This window comes from Bubalus bubalis, chromosome 21 (genome assembly GCF_019923935.1).
Source record: "Bubalus bubalis isolate 160015118507 breed Murrah chromosome 21, NDDB_SH_1, whole genome shotgun sequence".
NCBI lineage: Eukaryota > Metazoa > Chordata > Mammalia > Artiodactyla > Bovidae > Bubalus > Bubalus bubalis.
Window position 1 is genome coordinate 50,986,876 of NC_059177.1, and position 19,008 is coordinate 51,005,883.

Here is a 19,008-nt window from a genome sequence, read left to right on the forward strand (position 1 = left end):
TGACTACCTTCTGGGTGGTGAGTATATCTGGGTTGAGTAGAGCACCTCGCAGGACTCTGGGGCCTCCTCTTCTATCTACCATGGTCTCTGTATTTCTCTTGCTTTCGAGGGTCTCTGCTCTTGACCTTTCCCACCCACCATTACTGGCTGTTGGCAGCTGTTTCCCAGTTACTGGCTGCCTGTGGGTTCAGTTGCCATGGTAACCCCCAGTGGTGCCAGTGGACAGGCTTGAACGAAGGCAATGCCAGAAGGGTGAGGATCAAAGATGTGGGGCTTGGGCCTTTTGTATTCTCTCTTGTTCCAAGGCCCTGTTCTTTTGCCAGCTCAGCTGGGCCCTCATGAAGGTGCTGGGAACTCCCCTTTGCTATTGAAGGGTTTCCCCAGAGGGGCAGAGATGGATCACTGCTCTGAAGACCAGGTGCACGGGGAGGAGAGTCAAGCTGGACGTGGAGGCTGGCTCTCCATCCTCCCTCTGAAGCTGGGCTTTGGACACAGGTGAGGAGCAGCTATGCAGTTTCCGATTTCTGTGGTCCTCATTTCCTCCAGGTCTGAGGATGCCTTTGAATGCCATGTTTGCTGGCTGGCTGGCCAAGCTAGGGTACCTGAGACTAAGCCAGGAGGACCAACCTCCTTCAGGCAGAGGCTGAGAGGGGGTCCTTGGGGTGACTGGGAGAACCTGCCCACAGTCAGTTCTGTCATCAGTCCTGGAGTAGCTTCCTCCTACCCTGTTTGCAACTGAAGTTGGAGTCCTAATTGTACAGCTGCCTTTCCCCCTTTCAAATGTATAAAACCTGACAAATGAGCAAACTAGAGAATGGAGTTGCGAATTTGCTTTTCTAAAAGGTTAGTGGTAGGATTTCTTGAAGTGGGTCATATCCCCAGGTGTGGCAGGGCAGTGGGAGTCCCACCTTGATTTCCTGAGTATGGACTGACCCCTGGGAAACTTGGAAGGGTCAGTCTACACAGGAGCAGAGAAGAGTTGAGGAACCCTGCCCCCCAGCTTCTCATTGCCCCATCCTTACTGAAGTCTTTATATTCTGAGATCAGACACATAGCTTTGAATCAAAGGATCCTAGTTCTGAGACTGAGGTCAGGAGAGCAGTCTCACTGGCTCTTCTTGCTGTGTGAAAATTTATTATTCATTTATTTAGTAAATCTTTTGAAAGACTGTGCAATAAGGACCCCAGCAGGGAATGAGCTGGACACTACCCCACCCCTAACAAAGTTGATGGTTCAGGACTTCTCCCAGGAGTCAAGAAACTTGTCCAGGGAGACACTGCTCTTTGGAATCACAGGCTTGCCTGGCCTGGGGCCTGGGTGGCTTCTGCACCAGTGGGGATCAGGTATTCCTGCTTCTAGATGCTCAGTTCCCAGCAGCACTGAGCTCCTGGATGTGTGCCAAGACAAAATGAGAGGTCCTAGTGAGGCTTTAATTAATACTGCGTAATTACCAGGCAGAGCTTAACCATCCCAAATGCCTTTCAGATTCCCAAGGCTATATCTAGTCACTTTCTGACTTGGCCCAGCAGAGAGACAGAATGCTGTCCCATGCTTACTGGGACTTTGGTCAGCACCTGAGCTGTGTTATGGACACACTGGGAAGGTTTCCACTTTTTTCTCTTCCTTTCCAATCTGCTGTAGGTGAAAGTGCAGCTTGGGAAATAGCATGGCCTCTCCAGTTTGCCTAGGCCCCTTCCTAGGGACAAAGGATAACAGTGCCTTGCCATCTGCTGAAACACCATCAAGCAATGCTGGCCCAGGGCCCAGGGTCCAGGGCAGAGTATGGGGAGAATATAGGTGTGCAGACCTAGTCCTGGGAATCCTGATGGGAATCCTCAAGCAGAGAAACAGGCACAGTGGTCATAAAGCTTTATGACTAGGCTTTATTCCCTTTTCTCAACATATTTCGAACTCATTCTTCCAGATTTATCTGCCTGTGGCTCCCAAATTATTCTATCATCGAAACTGCTACTGTCTACAAGGCCTTCTTTCTTTGACATCTCACAGACCTCCTGCCAGACTTTGGAGGGTCCTATGGTCATGCCACCATGCCACCCAACAGGGTGGTTGTGACTTTCCCAGGTCTTTCCTCTATGCCCACATGGCTTTCCTCTGGCTCTTCCTGTGGTTAGATCTTGCCCAAGCCTCGGACTCAGCTTGAATGTCACCCCCTAAAGAGGGTCCCCTTGTTCTCCACCATATCTGGAACCACACCGAGATGGTAAGGTGGCATTCTTGCCTCTGGCTCTCGGCTATGTCCCTGGTACCCAGTAAGGGCGGGCAGATGGTTGGATCTTAGCGTGTGCTGAAAGAAGAAATGAAAGATAAGAGGCACTAACACTCCGCTTAGCGGGTAGACCTCTCATCCTTGCGCCTGGACTGGAGATCGCCAGGGTAGCGGCGAGCAGACGGCCACTTGGCGCAAGCGCACTGAGGGCCGGCCCTTGGCGGGAGCGCGCACGCCCGCAGCCGCGTGCGTCACAACCCGGGCTCCCGCCCCGCCCGTCCCGCTCGCCCGCTCGTCGGTGCCCGCGGTGGCGGCGGCGGCTGCCCAGTGACAGCGGCGGCGGCGCCAGGCCGGCCGGAGTAGCGTAGGGTGGTGGGGCCTGGAGACACACACCCGGCCAAAGGGCGGCGTGGCGCGAGGAAGGCCCGATCCGGGTCGCGCGTGAGGAGACCTCGCGGGGCGCCGGGCGAGAGGCCGGCGTGAGGGAGCACCCGCCTAGGCGGTGGCCGCCGGCGGCCCGGTCCCGCCTGCCGCCGCCGGCATGAGCCACATTCAGATCCCGCCCGGGCTCACGGAGCTGCTTCAGGGCTACACCGTGGAGGTGCTGCGGCAGCGGCCACCAGACCTCGTCGACTTCGCGGTGGACTATTTCACCCGCCTGCGCGAGGCCCGCTCCAGAGCCTCCACCCCGCCCGCCGCCCCTCCTTCCGGCTCCCAGGATTTCGATCCCGGCGCTGGCCTGGTCGCCGACGCCGTGGCGGACAGCGAGTCGGAGGACGAAGAGGACTTGGACGGTAGGCGGCGGGCTGGGCGGGGGTTCGCGGTACGGGGACCAAGGGAGCGGTGCCGGGGGGCGGGGGTCTCTCGAGATCCAGAGAGGGGCTGCGAGGGGCCAGGCCCGCCACCTTGGGCCGGGACTTTGGAGCCCGCGCGGGGAGTTCGTCCGGGTTTCCGAAGCCGCCGGCGTGAGCCCCGCGTGCACCACTTCCAAATTGAGCTCGGCGATCATGCCAGCCCCGGAAAGCAGCGAGCGAGTTGTCAGATTCAGCTCGAGTGAAACGTGCGCGCTTTCGGCCCGCGTGCTGGCGCGGGGCCGGAGGGGCGTGGAGCCCACGGCCGCTTTACCTCGGCTGGAGAAGCTTCGCCCGGTTTCGTTGCGAAGACAAGGGCGTTCGCCTACACCGACTTGGGTTTCCTAACCAGGGCGGTAACTTGGGAAAGAACTCATTTTGTGAAAAGTTATCGTGCAAAACTTGAAGCGTAGACAGAAATAGAAAAGGTGACCTGAACTCCCTATATGCCGTCACCCACGTTACACAGTTGAAATATCTGTCACAAATGTTTCATCTATACTTTTTTTCTTCTCTCCTTTGCTTAAGTATTTTAAAGCAAGTCCCAGGATTTCACTTTCTTTCAGCCTTGGATGCTTCAGTATATGTATAAAGATATATTTAATTTGCCTAAAATGATTGGATCAAATGTGGTGAGGGTCAACAATACATTTTTTCTCATATGTGGTGCAGGAAAGACTAGTAACCCTTCTGTATCTGATTTAAGCAAGATTGTCAAAAAGCAATTCCATTTTCCTTGATGGCTTCAACATAGACTTTGTCAGTTTAACGATAGAATTACCCTAGTTTTGAACAGCCAGAATTTAACAAAACAATGAAAACATCTGAGAGACAAAGTTAGAGACTTAGTGTTTACTAGCTCACACTGAAAAAAAAAACCCCAACAACCTAGTTTTGAGTTAAATCGGCATGTCAGTTAGGCTGGCAGGGGAGTTAATTATTGGTCATTGCGCTTGGAGGTTGTAAGGTTCAGTGCTGTGGACAACTTCCCGTAGTTTATTCATGCTAAGAATGGAAATTGTTCATCCGTGTTACCCTGGCTTTAATACACATTAAATTATGGGTTTTTCACCTTAAACCTGGAAATCAGAGATTATTTCACAAACCCCTGCCACAGAACTGCATTGTGGTCTAAGACAAACCATGGAACTTATCTCATTTCAAATTTGCTTATCTTTAAAATAGGGTTAGTGACCACAATCTCCCAGGAATAAATGTGTTTTTAAAAGATTTACTTCAGGAGTAACTTCTGCATTTGTTTCACTGTCGTAACAATAAATCACAAAGTTGTAAATTGCTTTGCAACAATCTTTGTTTACCCAAAATGTTATTATTTTAGCTATTAGTTCCAAGTGAGTAATACCGAATTTCCAAGTTTTGTTTCATATCTTCATTTTGGGGTCACTTTTTATATCTTTTTCAAAGTTGGATTGACTTAAATCTTTGTAACCCTGTGCTTTATTTTACTGGTATTTAATTTTTTTGTTTATATCTCTTCAGTGGCTGTGCTAAGTATAATTATAGCAGTCAACACAAGGTGAACTTCTATTTACAGATAATAGACTAAAAATACACCGCACACAGTGAGATACCACTTCATACCCATGTGGTTGACTATTATGGAAAAAAAAAAAAACAAAAACAGAAGAGCAAGTGTTGGTGAGGATGTAGTGAAATTGGAACTCTTGCTTACTGCAGGTGGGAATGTAAAATGTCCTGGCTGCTGTGGAAGACTGTTTGACTTTTCCTCAAAAAGTTAAACATAGAATTACTGTGTGATCAAGCAATCCCACTATGTGTATACCCCCAAAGAACTGAAAGCAGGGAGTCAAACAGATACTTGTATGCTGGTGTTCATTGCTGCATTATTCACAATAGCCAAAAGATAGCCCAAGTGTTCTATAGACAGATAAATGGATAAATGTGGTATGTATACAAAATGTGGTATATATGTACAATGGCACACTATTCATCCTTAAAAAGGAGTGGAATTCTGATATATACTACAGCATGGATGATTCTTTTTTTTTTTCCAACGTTTCGTATTTATTACTGAGTCTCATAGACTGATAGTGAGGAAACAAAGAACATCAGGAGCCAAGTATTACAGTAGTGATGCTCTCGCTGTGATTTGGCTGGTTAAACAAGTGGTCTTAACATGTGTGCCACTTTTTATGTGAGGCTTCTTATAGACCCAGCTTGGTTCTTCTCCAATGTCTTCTCTGGGAATTGTACCTGATCTTGTTGCCAGTTTTCATTCGAATCCATTGAGGAATGGGACGATTCTGCTTTTGTTTCTTGGCCAGGAATCGCTTGATCCTGAAAGTCTTGTGAGACGACATGGTGAGGAGAGAACTCAACTGCACATAAGATGGCGGAGAAAAGAGGAGGAGCATGAATGATTCTTGATGACATTATGCTAGTATAATATGCTAGACACAAAAGGACAAATATTGTATGAATCCATTTATATGAGGTACCTGGAATAGGCAAATTCATGGAGACAGCAGAACAGAGATTACTAGGAGCTGGGGAGAGTGGACAGTGGGGACTTACCTTTTAATGAGGGCAGAGTTTCTGTTTGGAATGATGACCAAGTTTTGAGATTGGATAGGGGTGATGGTTGCACAATGTTGTGAATGTACTTAATGCCATGAATTGTACACTTCAATGGTTGAAATGGTAAATTTTATGTTATGCAGAAAACATGTTTTTGAAAAGACAAGAAATACTAGGATGACTGAAAAGTTCATTCAGGCTTTTCTGTAACATCATACAGAACACATTGCATATCCAGTGATTAGGAACATATAAGTCCACAGTACCTAAAATTAGAAATAGGATATATAGTATATATATACTATATGTATAGTATATATATAGTTTAGAACCATAATATATCAGAGAGACTTTACTTAGTAGGGCTTCCCTGATAGCTCAGTTGGTAAAGAATCTGCCTGCAATGTCAGTTGGTAAGGAATCCGCCTGCAATGCAGGAGACTCCTGTTCGATTCCTGGGTCAGGATGATCCACTGGAGAAGGGATAGGCTACCCTCTCCAGTATTCCTGGGCTTCCCTAGTGGCTCAGCTGGTGAATCCACCTGCAGTGCTGGAGACCTGGGTTCGATTCCTGGTTTGGAAGATCCCCTGGACAAGGGAAAGGCTACCGACTCCAGTATTCTGGCCTAGAAAATTCCATGGACTGTATAGTCCATGGGGCTGCAAAGAATCGGACACCACTGAGCAACTTTCACTTTCACTTTACTTAGTAAGGTCCTGAATGGCTAACTACCAATTCAGTTTATGAAACTGTATGCTACTAGAAACACTCAAAAAGCTTCATTAATTGTTATTGGTTTAGTTTAACAACCGTTTGATATCAAACAACACATCAAATATGAAGTATTAGAATGAATAGTTCATTCTTGGGAAAGCCTGAAGAGTTCAGACTTTATTGACTTATTAATAAGTTGCTCTGACTGCATCCTCCTAAGAATAATAACTTGGCATCTAGACTTGATTCACTTCTGTAATTACAGTAAAACATTTATATTTGTGGGTCTCAGCATTTTTTTTCTTTTGTGGTGTATGGAGACATAATCCACATACCGCATACTTAACCCATTTAAAGTGTATAGTTCATTGGTTTACTGTAGCTACAAGATACGTGCAGCTGTCACCACAGTCAGTTTTAGGACATTTTTATCACCCCCCCAAAAGACGCCCCGTACACTTCAGCCATCCCCTGCCCACATCTCTGTTCCCTCAGTTTTAGGCAATTGCTAATTTGATTTCTGTCTCTATGAATGCGCCTGTCCTGGCCAATTAATTTAAATGGAATCATAAAATATATGGTCTTTTTGCTTCTGGCTTCTTCACCTTAGCATAATATTTTCAAACTTCATCAATATTGTAGCATATATTAGTTTTTCATTCCTGTTTATTGCTGAATCCTGTTCCATTGTGTGAATCTGCCACATTTTGTTTGTCCGTTCAGCTGTTGATGGCCACTTAGGTTGTTTCCACTTGTTTATTATTACGAATAATGCTGTTGTGAACACTCCTATGTATAAGTTCCTGTGTGGACACGGGTTTTCATTTCTTTCTGGTATATACACAGTAGTAGAATTCTTGCACCATATGGTAACTCTTATACTTCATATTTTGAGGAACTAATTGTTTTCCAGAAGTGGCTGTGCCATTTTACATATTCTAACCAGTAGTGTATTGAGGATTCTGATTCCTCCCCATCCTTGTTAACGCTTTTTATCTTTTTTATTATAGCCAGCCTAGTGGGTACTCTTGCCTGGAAAATCCCATGGGCAGAGGAGCCTGGTAGGCTGCAGTCCATGGCGTCTCTAAGAGTCAGACACAACTGAGAAATTTCACTTTCACTTTTCACTTTCATGCATTGGAGAAGGAAATGGCAACCCACTCCAGTGTTCTTGCCTGGAGAATCCCAGGGATGGGGGAGCCTGGTGGGCTGCCGTCTATGGGGTCGCACACAGTCGGACACGACTGAAGTGACTTAGCAGCAGCAGCAGCAGTGGGTAGGAAGTAGTAGCTACCTCATTGTAGCTTTGCTTTGCAGTTTCCTAATGTTATTGAAAGATGATGCTGTGAAAGTGCTGCACTCAATATGCCAGCAAGTTTGGAAAACTCAACAGTGGCCACAGGACTGGAAAAGGTCAGTTTTCATTCCAGTCCCAAAGAAAGGCAATGCCAAAAAATGCTCAAACTACCGCCCAATTGCACTCATCTCACATGCTAGTAAAGTAATGCTCAAAATTCTCCAAGCATGAACTTCCAGATGTTCCAGCTGGTTTTAGAAAAGGCAGAGGAACCAGAGATCAAATTACCAACATCCACTGGATCATGGAAAAAGCAAGAGAGTTCAGAAAAACATCTATTTCTGCTTTATTGACTATGCCAAAACCTTTGACTGTGTGGATCATAATAAACTGTGGAAAATTCTGAAAGAGATGGGAATACCAGACCACATGATCTGCCTCTTGAGAAATCTGTATGCAGGTCAGGAAGCAACAGTTAGAACTGGACATGAAACAACAGGAAAAGGAGTTCGTCAAGGTTGTATATTGTCACCCTGCTTATTTAACTTATATGCAGAGTACATCATGAGAAACGCTGGACTGGAAGAAACACAAGCTGGAATCAAGATTGCTGGGAGAAATATCAATAACCTCAGATATGCAGATGACACTACCCTTATGGCAGAAAGTGAAGAGGAACTAAAAGCCTCTTGATGAAAGTGAAAGTGGAGAGTGAAAAAGTTGGCTTAAAGCTCAACATTCAGAAAACGAAGATCATGGCATCCGGTCCCATCATTTCATGGGAAATAGATGGGGAAACAGTGGAAACAGTGTCAGACTTTATTTTTCTGGGCTCCAAAATCACTGCAGATGGTGACTGCAGCCATGAAATTAAAAGACGCTTACTCCTTGGAAGGAAAGTTATGACCAATCTAGATAGCATATTCAAAAGCAGAGACATTACTTTGCCAACAAAGGTTCATCTAGTCAAGGCTATGGTTTTTCCTGTGGTCATGTATGGATGTGAGAGTTGGACTGTGAAGAAGGCTGAGCACCGAAGAATTGATGCTTTTGAACTGTGGTGTTGGAGAAGACTCTTGAGAGTCCCTTGGACTGCAAGGAGATCCAACCAGTCCATTCTGAAGGAGATCAGGCCTGGGATTTCCTTGAAGGGAATGATGCTGAAGCTGAAACTCCAGTACTTTGGCCTCCTCATGCGAAGAGTTGACTCATTGGAAAAGACTCTGATGCTGGGAGGGATTGGGGGCAGGAGGAGAAGGGGACGACAGAGGATGAGATGGCTGGATTGGCATCGCTGACTCGATGGACGTGAGTCTGAGTGAACTCCGGGAGTTGGTGATGGACAGGGAGGCCTGACGTGCTGCGGTTCATGGGGTCGCAAAGAGTCGGACACGACTGAGCGACTGAAGTGAACTGAATGATATTGAGCATCTTTCCATGTGTGTGTTGGTCATTTGTGTACCTTTGAAAAAATGTCTATTCAGGTCCTTAGTCCATTTTATAAAATTGGTTTGTGTTTTTATTGTTAAGTTCTAAGAGTTCTTTGTATATTCTAAACAAGTCCTTTATCAGATATATGACTAAAAACTATGTTCTGCATTTAGCAGGTTGTCGTTTTACTTTTTTGATATTGTCTTTTGAAGCATGGGTTTTTAATTTTTACTAAGTCCAGTGTATCATTGTCTTTTGTTGTTTGTGCCATAGGTGTCTTATTTAGGAAGCCATTGCCAGACCCAAGGTCATGAAGATTAACCTCTCTGTTTTCTTGTATGAGTTTTACAGTTTTAGCTTTACATTTAGGTTGTAGTACTTTGGGGTTTGTTTGGGGGTTTTTTTGGCCGTGCAACATAGGAGATCTTAGTTCCCCAAGCAAGGATCAAACCTGTGCCCTGTGCCCTTAAGTGTGGAATCTTAAGCACTCGACTGCCAGGGACCTCCCTATGTTGTAGTACATTTTTGTTATTTTTTGTTTAGGAAGTAAGGTACTTCATTCTTTTATATGTGGTTTTTCAAGCACCACTTTTTTTTTTAGTATATATTTATTTGGCTACACCAGATCTTAGTTGCACCATGTTGCAACTTAGTTGCAGCGTGTGGGATCCAGTACCCTGATCAGGGATTGAACCTAGGCCTGCTGCGTTAGGAGCACAGAGTCTTAGTCACTGCGCCACCAGGAAAGTCCCCAGCACCACTTATTAAAACTATTCTTTCGCGCATTTAATTGTCTTGCTACTCTTATTGAAAATCGATTGACTGTAAATGCGAGAGTCTATTTTGAACTCTCAGTTCTATTCCATTGATCTGTATATCTGCCTGTGTGCCACTCCTGCATTCCTTGACTGCTGTAGATTTGTAGTAGTTTTAGAATCAGGAAATGTGAATTTTCCAACCTTGTTCTTTTTCAGAGTTGTTTTGCCTATTTGCATTTCCATATGAATTGTAGGATTAACTTGTCAATTTCTGCAACAAGGCCAACTGGGATTTTGACAGAAATTGCATTGAATTTGTAGATTAATTTGGCGAGTATTGCCTTTTAACAATGTTAAGTCTTCAGATCTGTGAATATAGAATGTCTTTTCATTTATTTAGATTTTCTATAATTTCTAAATTAAAGAACCACAAGTGTCTTGTAGTTTTTAGAATATAAAGTTTTCACTTCTTTTATTAAATTTATTCCTAAGTAATTTATTTCTCGTGAAGTGATTGTAAATGAAATTGTTTTCTTAATTTCATTTTCAGATTGATCATTGCAAATGTATAGAAATACAGTTAATTTTTAAGATATTGACCTTGTATCTTGCAGTCTTGCTGAACTTGTTTATTAGTTCTCTAGTTTTTTAGTGGATTCCTTAGGATATTTCCCCAGCATTTTTTATTGCACAGTATATACCACATAACAATTGGAGTTGGTTTAAATTGCCTTATTGGAACTTTTTTGAGACTTGCTTAATAATAATATTTCTACAGTTCACATAGCTGGGTCTCTCAGGAGGATTTTGACACAGTTGAACCAGCCCTCTTTGAAACTTTCTCCCTCCTTGGCATTGGTGTCTTTATTGCCCTGTGTCTTGACTCTCTCACCTCTGTCCTTTAAATGTCTGTTGATGATCCCCTGAATTTGGTTTGTTTACTGTTTCTCCCTCAGTGACAGTTCTCTTCTTAAGCATTGAACCTGCCTTGAACCTGAATTTTCAGAATCAAAACTTGCTGTTAGACACACACCCTATTTATGATTGTCTTGTCAGCTGGTCACCTCTCATTCATCTCTCAAACGCATGATACCTAAAACTAATGTTGTTAACTTACCTGTCACACAGCTCTGTTTTCTCTGCAGTCACCTTTTTCTGATTTCTTCAGCAAGAAACCCAGAAATCCATCACTTTCTTCTCTCTTTTGCACTTTCACTTTCATTTATTTTGATCTCTGGGTTCCCCCATCTTCTCCTTCCCTACTGTCCCTTCCCTGCCTTGGGTTTGCTTTTTATTACTTCTTAAAAGAGAAAAATTATTTGACTGCACCAGGTTTTAGTTGTGGCATGTGAACTTGTAGTTGCAGCACGTGGGATCTAGTTCATTGTCCAGGAATTGAACCCGGGCCCCCTGCATTGGGAGCATGGCATCTTAGCCAGTGCACCACCAGGCAAGTCCTTATATTGCTTTTTAACTGGATGCATCCTGTAGGTCTCCCACTCATCTGTCTCCCACCCAAATCAAATCACCAAATCACCAAAATCAGCTTTCTTTCCTTTTACCTCCCTGTAAGGAATCGTGGTGAGCTGTGCGTGATGTGAAATTTGCCATTTTAACCACTGTGAGCGTACAGTTCAGTGCTGTCAGTACAGTGCCTGCACAGGATTGTGCGGCCACCTTTCTTTTTGAGTCAGGTAAACTTTTTCTGAAGTAAAACATATGTGCAAAAAGGTGCACAAATCACAGATGTGCAGCGTGATTGTTCATAAAGTGTACACACTATGTATTCCTCCATCTTGCTCTGGAAATATCAGCTGGAGGAGACTTTTTTTTTTTACTCTTTTTCTACATTTTACGTAATTTACCCATAAATACTGTTCTGCGATTAGGACAGCTTGCATTTATTAAGCCTTTATTCTTTAGTAGTCTCAGTGCTCAATTATTTATTATGCATCATCTCATTGAATCCTCCTAATCTTTTGAAAAAGGTTCTTGCCTGGAGAATCCCAGGGACGGGGGAGCCTAGTGGGCTGCTGTCTATAGGGTCGCACAGAGTTGTACACGACTGAAGCGACTTAGCAGCAGGGACTATAATTATCTCCATTTTACAGATATGGAAATTGAGACCTAGAAACTATCCAAGACCATGTAATAAGCAGGGTTTGACTTTAGGCTATGTTTAATGCCATTATACTGTTTATTTTGGTAGAATATACATAAAATTTACTGTTACCATTTAAAGTATACAGGTCAGGGGCATTCAGTACATTCATTATTTTGTGTAACTGTCACCACTATTTTGTTCTTTTTCAAGATTCTTTTGAATTTTCAGGACTCCTTGCAATTCTATACGAATTTTAGGATCAGGTTTTCCATTTCTGCAAAACAAAAACACAAAACTTGTTTTCCTAAACTTCATATTCAGTTTGTTGATTGTGAATATATGCAACTGCAACTGATTTTTGTATGTTGATCTTGTACCCTGCAACTTGTGGATTCTTTAGGATTTTCTGTATATACGATCATGTAATTTGTGAATAGTTTTATTGTTCCTTTTTGATTTGAATGCTCTTTTATTTATTTATCTTGCTTAATTGTTCTGGTAGGGCTTTCAGTACTATGCTGAATAAAGGTGACTGAAACAGGCATCAGTGGTGTTGGAAGCAGTGAAGAGGTCAAACTGGATAAAGCCAGTGTTGAAATGATTGACTCAGCTGTGATTCTTGGGGATAGAGGCTCTAGTGGGGTCGTGATGAAAGAGGTCAGGTGCCAGTGGGTCAGGGAGTGTGTGTGTGAGAGAGAGAGAGAGGGAGGGAGGGAATGAAGGAGGGAATAAAGAAGGAAAGAAGACAGAGCCTGCAGAAGATTGAGATAAAAAATGGTGAGTATGTTTTGAAGAAGAAAGGACTTGGTGGTAGCTTGAAGAAGTACAGATATGAAGGCAGGTCTCTGATTCTGTTTTGTTCCATTAGAGTCACCATAAGCATGTTCACATGCAGAGGGAAAGGAGCCCGTTGAGAGCTAGTGTCTGATGCAGCAGGGTCCTAGAGTCGGGGGTGGGGAGGTGGATTAGAATGGAGGGGAAAAGTGGGGACATCTCATATTCAGAAACGGGAGAGGAAGGTTATTTGCTTTAGCTGTTATTTAATTTAAAGGATAATTTAAGGTTTTACTTCTGTGTACTCTTAATTCAAGGCTTTGTCTTTTACTTACTTGAATCTCAGAGGTGAACATCTAAGCTAAGGGGAAACAGTAGGGAGGTTTTCCAAAAAAATTTAAAGAGAACTATTGTATGACTGAGCAATCCCAGTTCTGGGTTTTTTCCAAAAGAAAACAAAAACACTAATTCAAAAAAATAAACACACCGCTGTGCTCAAGGCAGCATTATTTACAGAAGCAAGATAAGAATGCAACCTGAGTGCCCATTGTTAGGTGAATAGATAAAGATGTGGTATATATTTACAGGTGGAATATTACTCAGCTAAAAAAGAGAATGACAGCTTGCCATTTATGACAACATGGATGGACCTAGAGGGTATTATGCTGTATGAAATAGGTCAGACACAGAAAGACAAATACTGTATGGTTTCACTTGTATGTAGAACTTAAAAAATAAAACAAATTTACAAATGTGTTAAAACAGAAACAGACTAACAGATACAGAGAACAAACTGGTAGTTACCATAGGGGCGTGAAGTCAGGGTAAGAGTGAAATTGGTGAGGGAGATTAAGAGGTTCACACTTCTAATAATAAAACAAGTAACTCACAAGGATGTAACGTACAGCAAAGGGAATATAGGTAATAAGATGATAATCATTTTTTATGGTGACAGTTGGTAGCAAGTTACTATAGTGATTATTTTGTAGCATATAAAAATATTAAAGTACTATGTTATACATGTGAAACTAATATAATGTTGAAAGTCAATTATATTTCAAATTAAAAAAGATAACATCTGCTAGGGCTGTTCTGGTATTTTGTATCGTCACAATATGTTTTTCTCATGTAAGTATTTTTTTCCTGTTTAGTGTAAAATTTAGTGTATGACTGTTTGAAATTAAAAAAAGGAAATCATGGGGCTTCCCGGGTGATCCAGTGGTTAAGACTCCATGCCTCTACTGCAGGTGAGGCCAGGAGAAAAAAACAAACAGGCATGTTTATCTTATATTATTTCTTTTGCATTTGAGATTTTATTTAAGTGAATTTAAGTTTAAAAAATAGATGGCTTGAGTTTTTTAGTCCAAGCCCTGATATCTACCAGGGAATTTGTTAACAACCGTTTTAAGATGTGATACACACAAGATAATGTGTGTGAAGACAGTGACTAAAGATGTCAAGATTTGGATGAAGATTTTTTTGGTAAACCAGTGGCTGGAGAATTATTGTTCAGTTTGCAATGTTATTATTTTTTTTTCTGCAATGTTATTATTAAACCTCTGTGTTTTTTTGACATCCATTATTTTTAAACAAAAGTAAAATGATCATTAGAGGAGAATTTGCTTCATGCTGTGAATGCTTGATGATTCTCTTCACAAAGATTATTAAAGCTTTTTCTTTGGTGACTCTGTGATCATTAACAGGGCAACTGCTCTGTCTTACTGTTACCAAACCAAGAGTCCAATGTTCAACTAATGAGTTCGTTTCTCAACTCACAGAGAAGCCATGTCTGATTGGTGATGCTCCGGGTTTTTGTTTTTTTTCCTGTTCATAGTGATCCATAGATAATTCTCAGAGTATGGTTCAATTTAATGCATACCATATTTTTAAGTGTTGTGTAGGTCTAGCAGATGATTGGTATCTGAAATGCCGACAAGTGAGAGAGGGATTTAACACCCTAAAATGAGTGGTCTTGTATAGCTTTTTTCATGCTTGCTTTATTTCTGTAAGTTGGCTAGGGAGTTTTCACAGTTTGTTTTTGTTGAATAATAAAGAACATGTCTGGCCTTTGTCCCAGATTCCTGGCACAGAACTTCTAAAACTCTTAGAATTTCCCAAGTAATGGAAATATAAAGTAATGCTCAAAATTCTCCAAGCCAGGCTTCAGCAATATGTGAACCGTGAACTTCCTGATGTTCAAGCTGGTTTTAGAAAAGGCAGAGGAACCCAGAGATCAAATTGCCAACATCCGCTGGATCATGGAAAAAGCAAGAGACTTCCAGAAAAACATCTATTTCTGCTTTATTGACTATGCCAAAGCCTTTGACTGTGTGGATCACAATAAACTGTGGAAAATTCTGAAAGAGATGGGAATACCAGACCACCTCATCTGCCTCTTGAGAAATCTGTATGCAGGTCAGGAAGCAACAGTTAGAACTGGACATGAAACAACAGACTGGTTCCAAATAGGAAAAGGAGTTCATCAAGGCTGTATATTGTCACCCTGCTTATTTAACTTCTATGCAGAGTACATCATGAGAAATGCTGGACTGGAAGAAACACAAGCTGGAATCAAGATTGCCGGGAGAAATATCAATAACCTCAGATATGCAGATGACACCACCCTTATGGCAGAAAGTGAAGAGGAACTAAAAAGCCTCTTGATGAAAGTGAAAGTGGAGAGTGAAAAAGTTGGCTTAAAGCTCAACATTCAGAAAACGAAGATCATGGCATCCAGTCCCATCACTTCATGGGAAATAGATGGGGAAACAGTGGAAACAGTGTCAGACTTTATTTTTCTGGGCTCCAAAATCACTGCAGATGGTGACTGCAGCCATGAAATTAAAAGACGCTTACTCCTTGGAAGGAAAGTTATGACCAACCTAGATAGCATATTCAAAAGCAGAGACATTACTTTGCCAACAAAGATTCACCTAGTCAAGGCTATGGTTTTTCCTGTGGTCATGTATGGATGTGAGAGTTGGACTGTGAAGAAGGCTGAGCGCCAAAGAATTGATGCTTTTGAACTGTGGTGTTGGAGAAGACTCTTGAGAGTCCCTTGGACTGCAAGGAGATCCAACCAGTCCATTCTGAAGGAGATCAGGCCTGGGATTTCCTTGGAGGGAATGATGCTGAAGCTGAAACTCCAGTACTTTGGCCACCTCATGCGAAGAGTTGACTCATTGGAAAAGACTCTGATGCTGGGAGGGATTGGGGGCAGGAGGAGAAGGGGACGACAGAGGATGAGATGGCTGGATTGGCATCGCTGACTCGATGGACGTGAGTCTGAGTGAACTCCGGGAGTTGGTAATGGACAGGGAGGCCTGGCGTGCTGCGATTCATGGGGTCACAAAGAGTCGGACACGACTGAGCGACTGATCTGATCTGATCTGATCTGATCTGAAGCCCCCTTGGATCAGACTTGAATTTATGTTAATGAGATGATTCAAGATGGGGCCTGGTCACCAGAAAAATCAACCATGTAATTAGAACGTTGGAGCTTTGAGCCAGTCTGACCTCTGGGGAAAGTTGAGGGACTGGAGATTGAATTTAATGTTGTAGCCCATGATTCAGTCAATCGTAGTTATGGAATGAAACCCCAACAAAGCTCTGAACATCAGAGCTTGGCAGAACTTCCTGGTTGATGATATGCTGGAAAGGTGAAGCACCCTGATTCTGTGAGAAGAGACAGGGAAACTCTGTGTTCAGGGCCCTCCCAGACTGTGCTCTGTGTGTATCTTCATTTAGCCAATACTGATTTGTATCCTTTATAATAAAACTGTAATAATAGGTATGTGCTTGCTTGTGTGTGTTCGGTCATCTAACTCTTTGCGACCCCGTGGACTGTAGCCCGCCAGGCTCCTCTGTCCATGGAATTTTCCAGGCAAGAATACTGGAGTGGGTTGCCATTTCCTTCTCCAGGGGATCATCCCAACCCAGGGATAGAACCCGCATCTCCTGTGTCTCCTGCATTCTCAGGTGGATTCTTTACCCACTGAACTATCAGGGAAACCCCCAGGAATAGGTATGTGTGAGTGCGTGCTCAGTCGTATCTGATTCTTTGCAACCCCATGAACTGTGGCCTGCCAGGCTCCCCTGTCCATGGAGTTTTTCAGGCAAGAATACCAGAGTGGGTTGCCATCTCCTAAAGTCCTGTGAGTTGTTTTAGCAAGTCAAACCTGAGAGTTGTGGGAACCTGTGAATTTGTAGCCAATTGGTTAGAGATGGTGGCCCAGGACCACCAAAGTGCAACTAGCAACTGGAGTAAAGGCAGTCTTGTTGGGGACCATGTCCCTGAAACGTGGACTCTGGTGCTACCCTGAGGGTTAGCATCAGAATTGTATTGAAGTTTACCAGTTGGTGTCAGAGTAGTTTTATATTTCTGTTATAATTCAACTTAAATTAGTGGCCAGATGTGAGTTGATGAGGTGATATACCCAGGAAGAGGGGCATGGCTTTTAGTCCTTTCTGGCTTATTAGGGCCTCATACATTCAGTCCATCTACATTTAGTGTCTGTATATGACAAGGTCTGTGCCAGACAAAAGGTGGTAGGAACGTCCCCATACTTATTCCTTAGGAGTTTTTAATGTAATGTAGTAGACACATGGAATTTTTGCATTCTGTGGTAGAGAAGGAATCTCAGCTCTTGGAATGGCATTTTCATTCTTTGGCAGGACACTGGGGCTGGGTTAGAGATGGGTTTTCTAGGCAGTGGGTACTTTAGGACCAGAGAGATGTCCAGTGGATGGGGACAGGGGGTTGTGGGTGCCAATGGTTGTTTCAGAATAAATGACTCTATTTATTGGCTGGATGTGTGTATTAGGGCAGTGTTTTTGGAGAGATGTTAAATGGACCACTGTATCAGAATTTCTCTGTCCCCTGGTTCCCCCATCCCCTCCCAGGAATGCTGGTTATTTCTTTTCTACCTTTTTTTTTGATGATGGAAAATGTCGATGGACAATAGTAAAATGAATAGTGTAATAACCCCCATCGTCTATTTATCCCCAACTCTGTTAACTCTTGGGCGGTGACTTGATTTATAATGTTTGCTAATTTCTCTTGGGGAGTCTTTACCCATGTATTTACTATACCAGTATCAAGCTACCACACAATTTCACTGAACAAGAAGTTAGGTAAAGATTTTCAGAATCAGCTCTCCTGACCCCAGCTCGTGACTCAGACCACCTTCCTCTTTGATTACTTTTTTTAAATATCAAAAATAATTTTATCCATAAGTATTTAGGTTTATGTCCCTCAGGACTAGTTCTAAAAATATATCCACAAAACTTTCATCATATCTAAAATAAGCAATAATTCCTTAATATCAAATATTCAATCTCTGTTCACACTTCTCCACACATCTTCAGATAAGGTCAAGAATTACATTTGACTGCCTTATCTCTTAAGTCTCTTTTAGTCTGTAGGATCTTTCTTGATCTCTTTCTTGTTTCCTTTGAAGATTATTTGTAGAATAAAGTTTATTTTGTAGAGTTTGGCTGATTGCATCCCCATGATGTTTGCATCAAAGTTCGCCATCCCCTGTTTTTCCTCTCATTTCATAATTGGCACTAGAGCAGTAGTTTTCAAATGAGGTTCCAGGATCAGTAACATCAGCATCATCTGGGAAACTTATTAGAAGTACAGATTCTTAGCTTCACTCCAGGCCTGTTGAATCAGAAACTCTGAAGAAGAGGCCTTCAGTCTTCTCAATAATTCTGATGTATCCTAAAGTTTGAGGACCATTGCTATGTCAGCTTGATCAGATTCAGGTTTGTCCCCCACCCATCTCACTGTCTTACCCTCACCAACTATGGTAGGTGTCAGGGAGATGCAGTGGAATGAGGAAGGGACAGACAGGAAAGGTGAGCCGCCAGCCTCCCAGGGAGTGAGGAGCTCGGCCCACTGCGTCTGGTGTCTGAGTTCTACTCAGGAGGAAATCTTACTATCCAGTGGATACCTCCACAGTGCTTTATCAGACAAACGGCCTTGATCATGAAGAACATTTACTTCTGAATTTGCTGACCTCAAATGCTTAGAAACATCTATTTTGTATCTTACAAAGTCTCACTATGCAGAGAGTTATCATCTTCATGTTACTTAGTTTCTACAGGTGGTCAGCATGAATACTTTTTAGACTTCTCTCATTGCTGTAGAAAAATACAAGTGTTCCAACTTTGCCTGCTTCCTTTCCAGTTGACTTCCTTTAGTTTAGTTCATTAAATGTATTATAATTTCACCCCACAAAATCAAGATGAGCTCAATCACAAAAGTGGCAAAGTGGTAGAAACAGTA

At 42.8% G+C, this 19,008-nt stretch overlaps 2 protein-coding genes across 3 annotated transcripts in view; one reads left to right on the plus strand and one right to left on the minus strand.

The window, feature by feature from the left end:
* The first annotated feature begins 2,505 nt into the window (after positions 1–2,505).
* The window catches only part of PRKAR2A (protein kinase cAMP-dependent type II regulatory subunit alpha), a 70,802-nt gene continuing 54,299 nt past the window's right edge, over positions 2,506–19,008 (plus strand). The window contains exon 1 of one of the 2 annotated variants that reach the window (XM_006065144.4): positions 2,506–3,021. In XM_006065144.4, coding sequence (XP_006065206.1) covers positions 2,769–3,021 — 253 coding nt within the window. In that variant the 5' untranslated portion in view covers positions 2,506–2,768. Of the gene's footprint in view, positions 3,022–12,643; positions 12,720–19,008 lie in introns of those variants that run through there. The other variant, XM_044933963.2, reaches the window with a different exon arrangement.
* LOC102400791 (60S ribosomal protein L39) lies at positions 5,265–5,456 on the minus strand. Its single transcript, XM_044933965.1, has one exon. It carries the CDS (start codon positions 5,418–5,420, stop codon positions 5,265–5,267), a length of 156 nt encoding a protein of 51 aa, XP_044789900.1. The 5' UTR covers positions 5,421–5,456.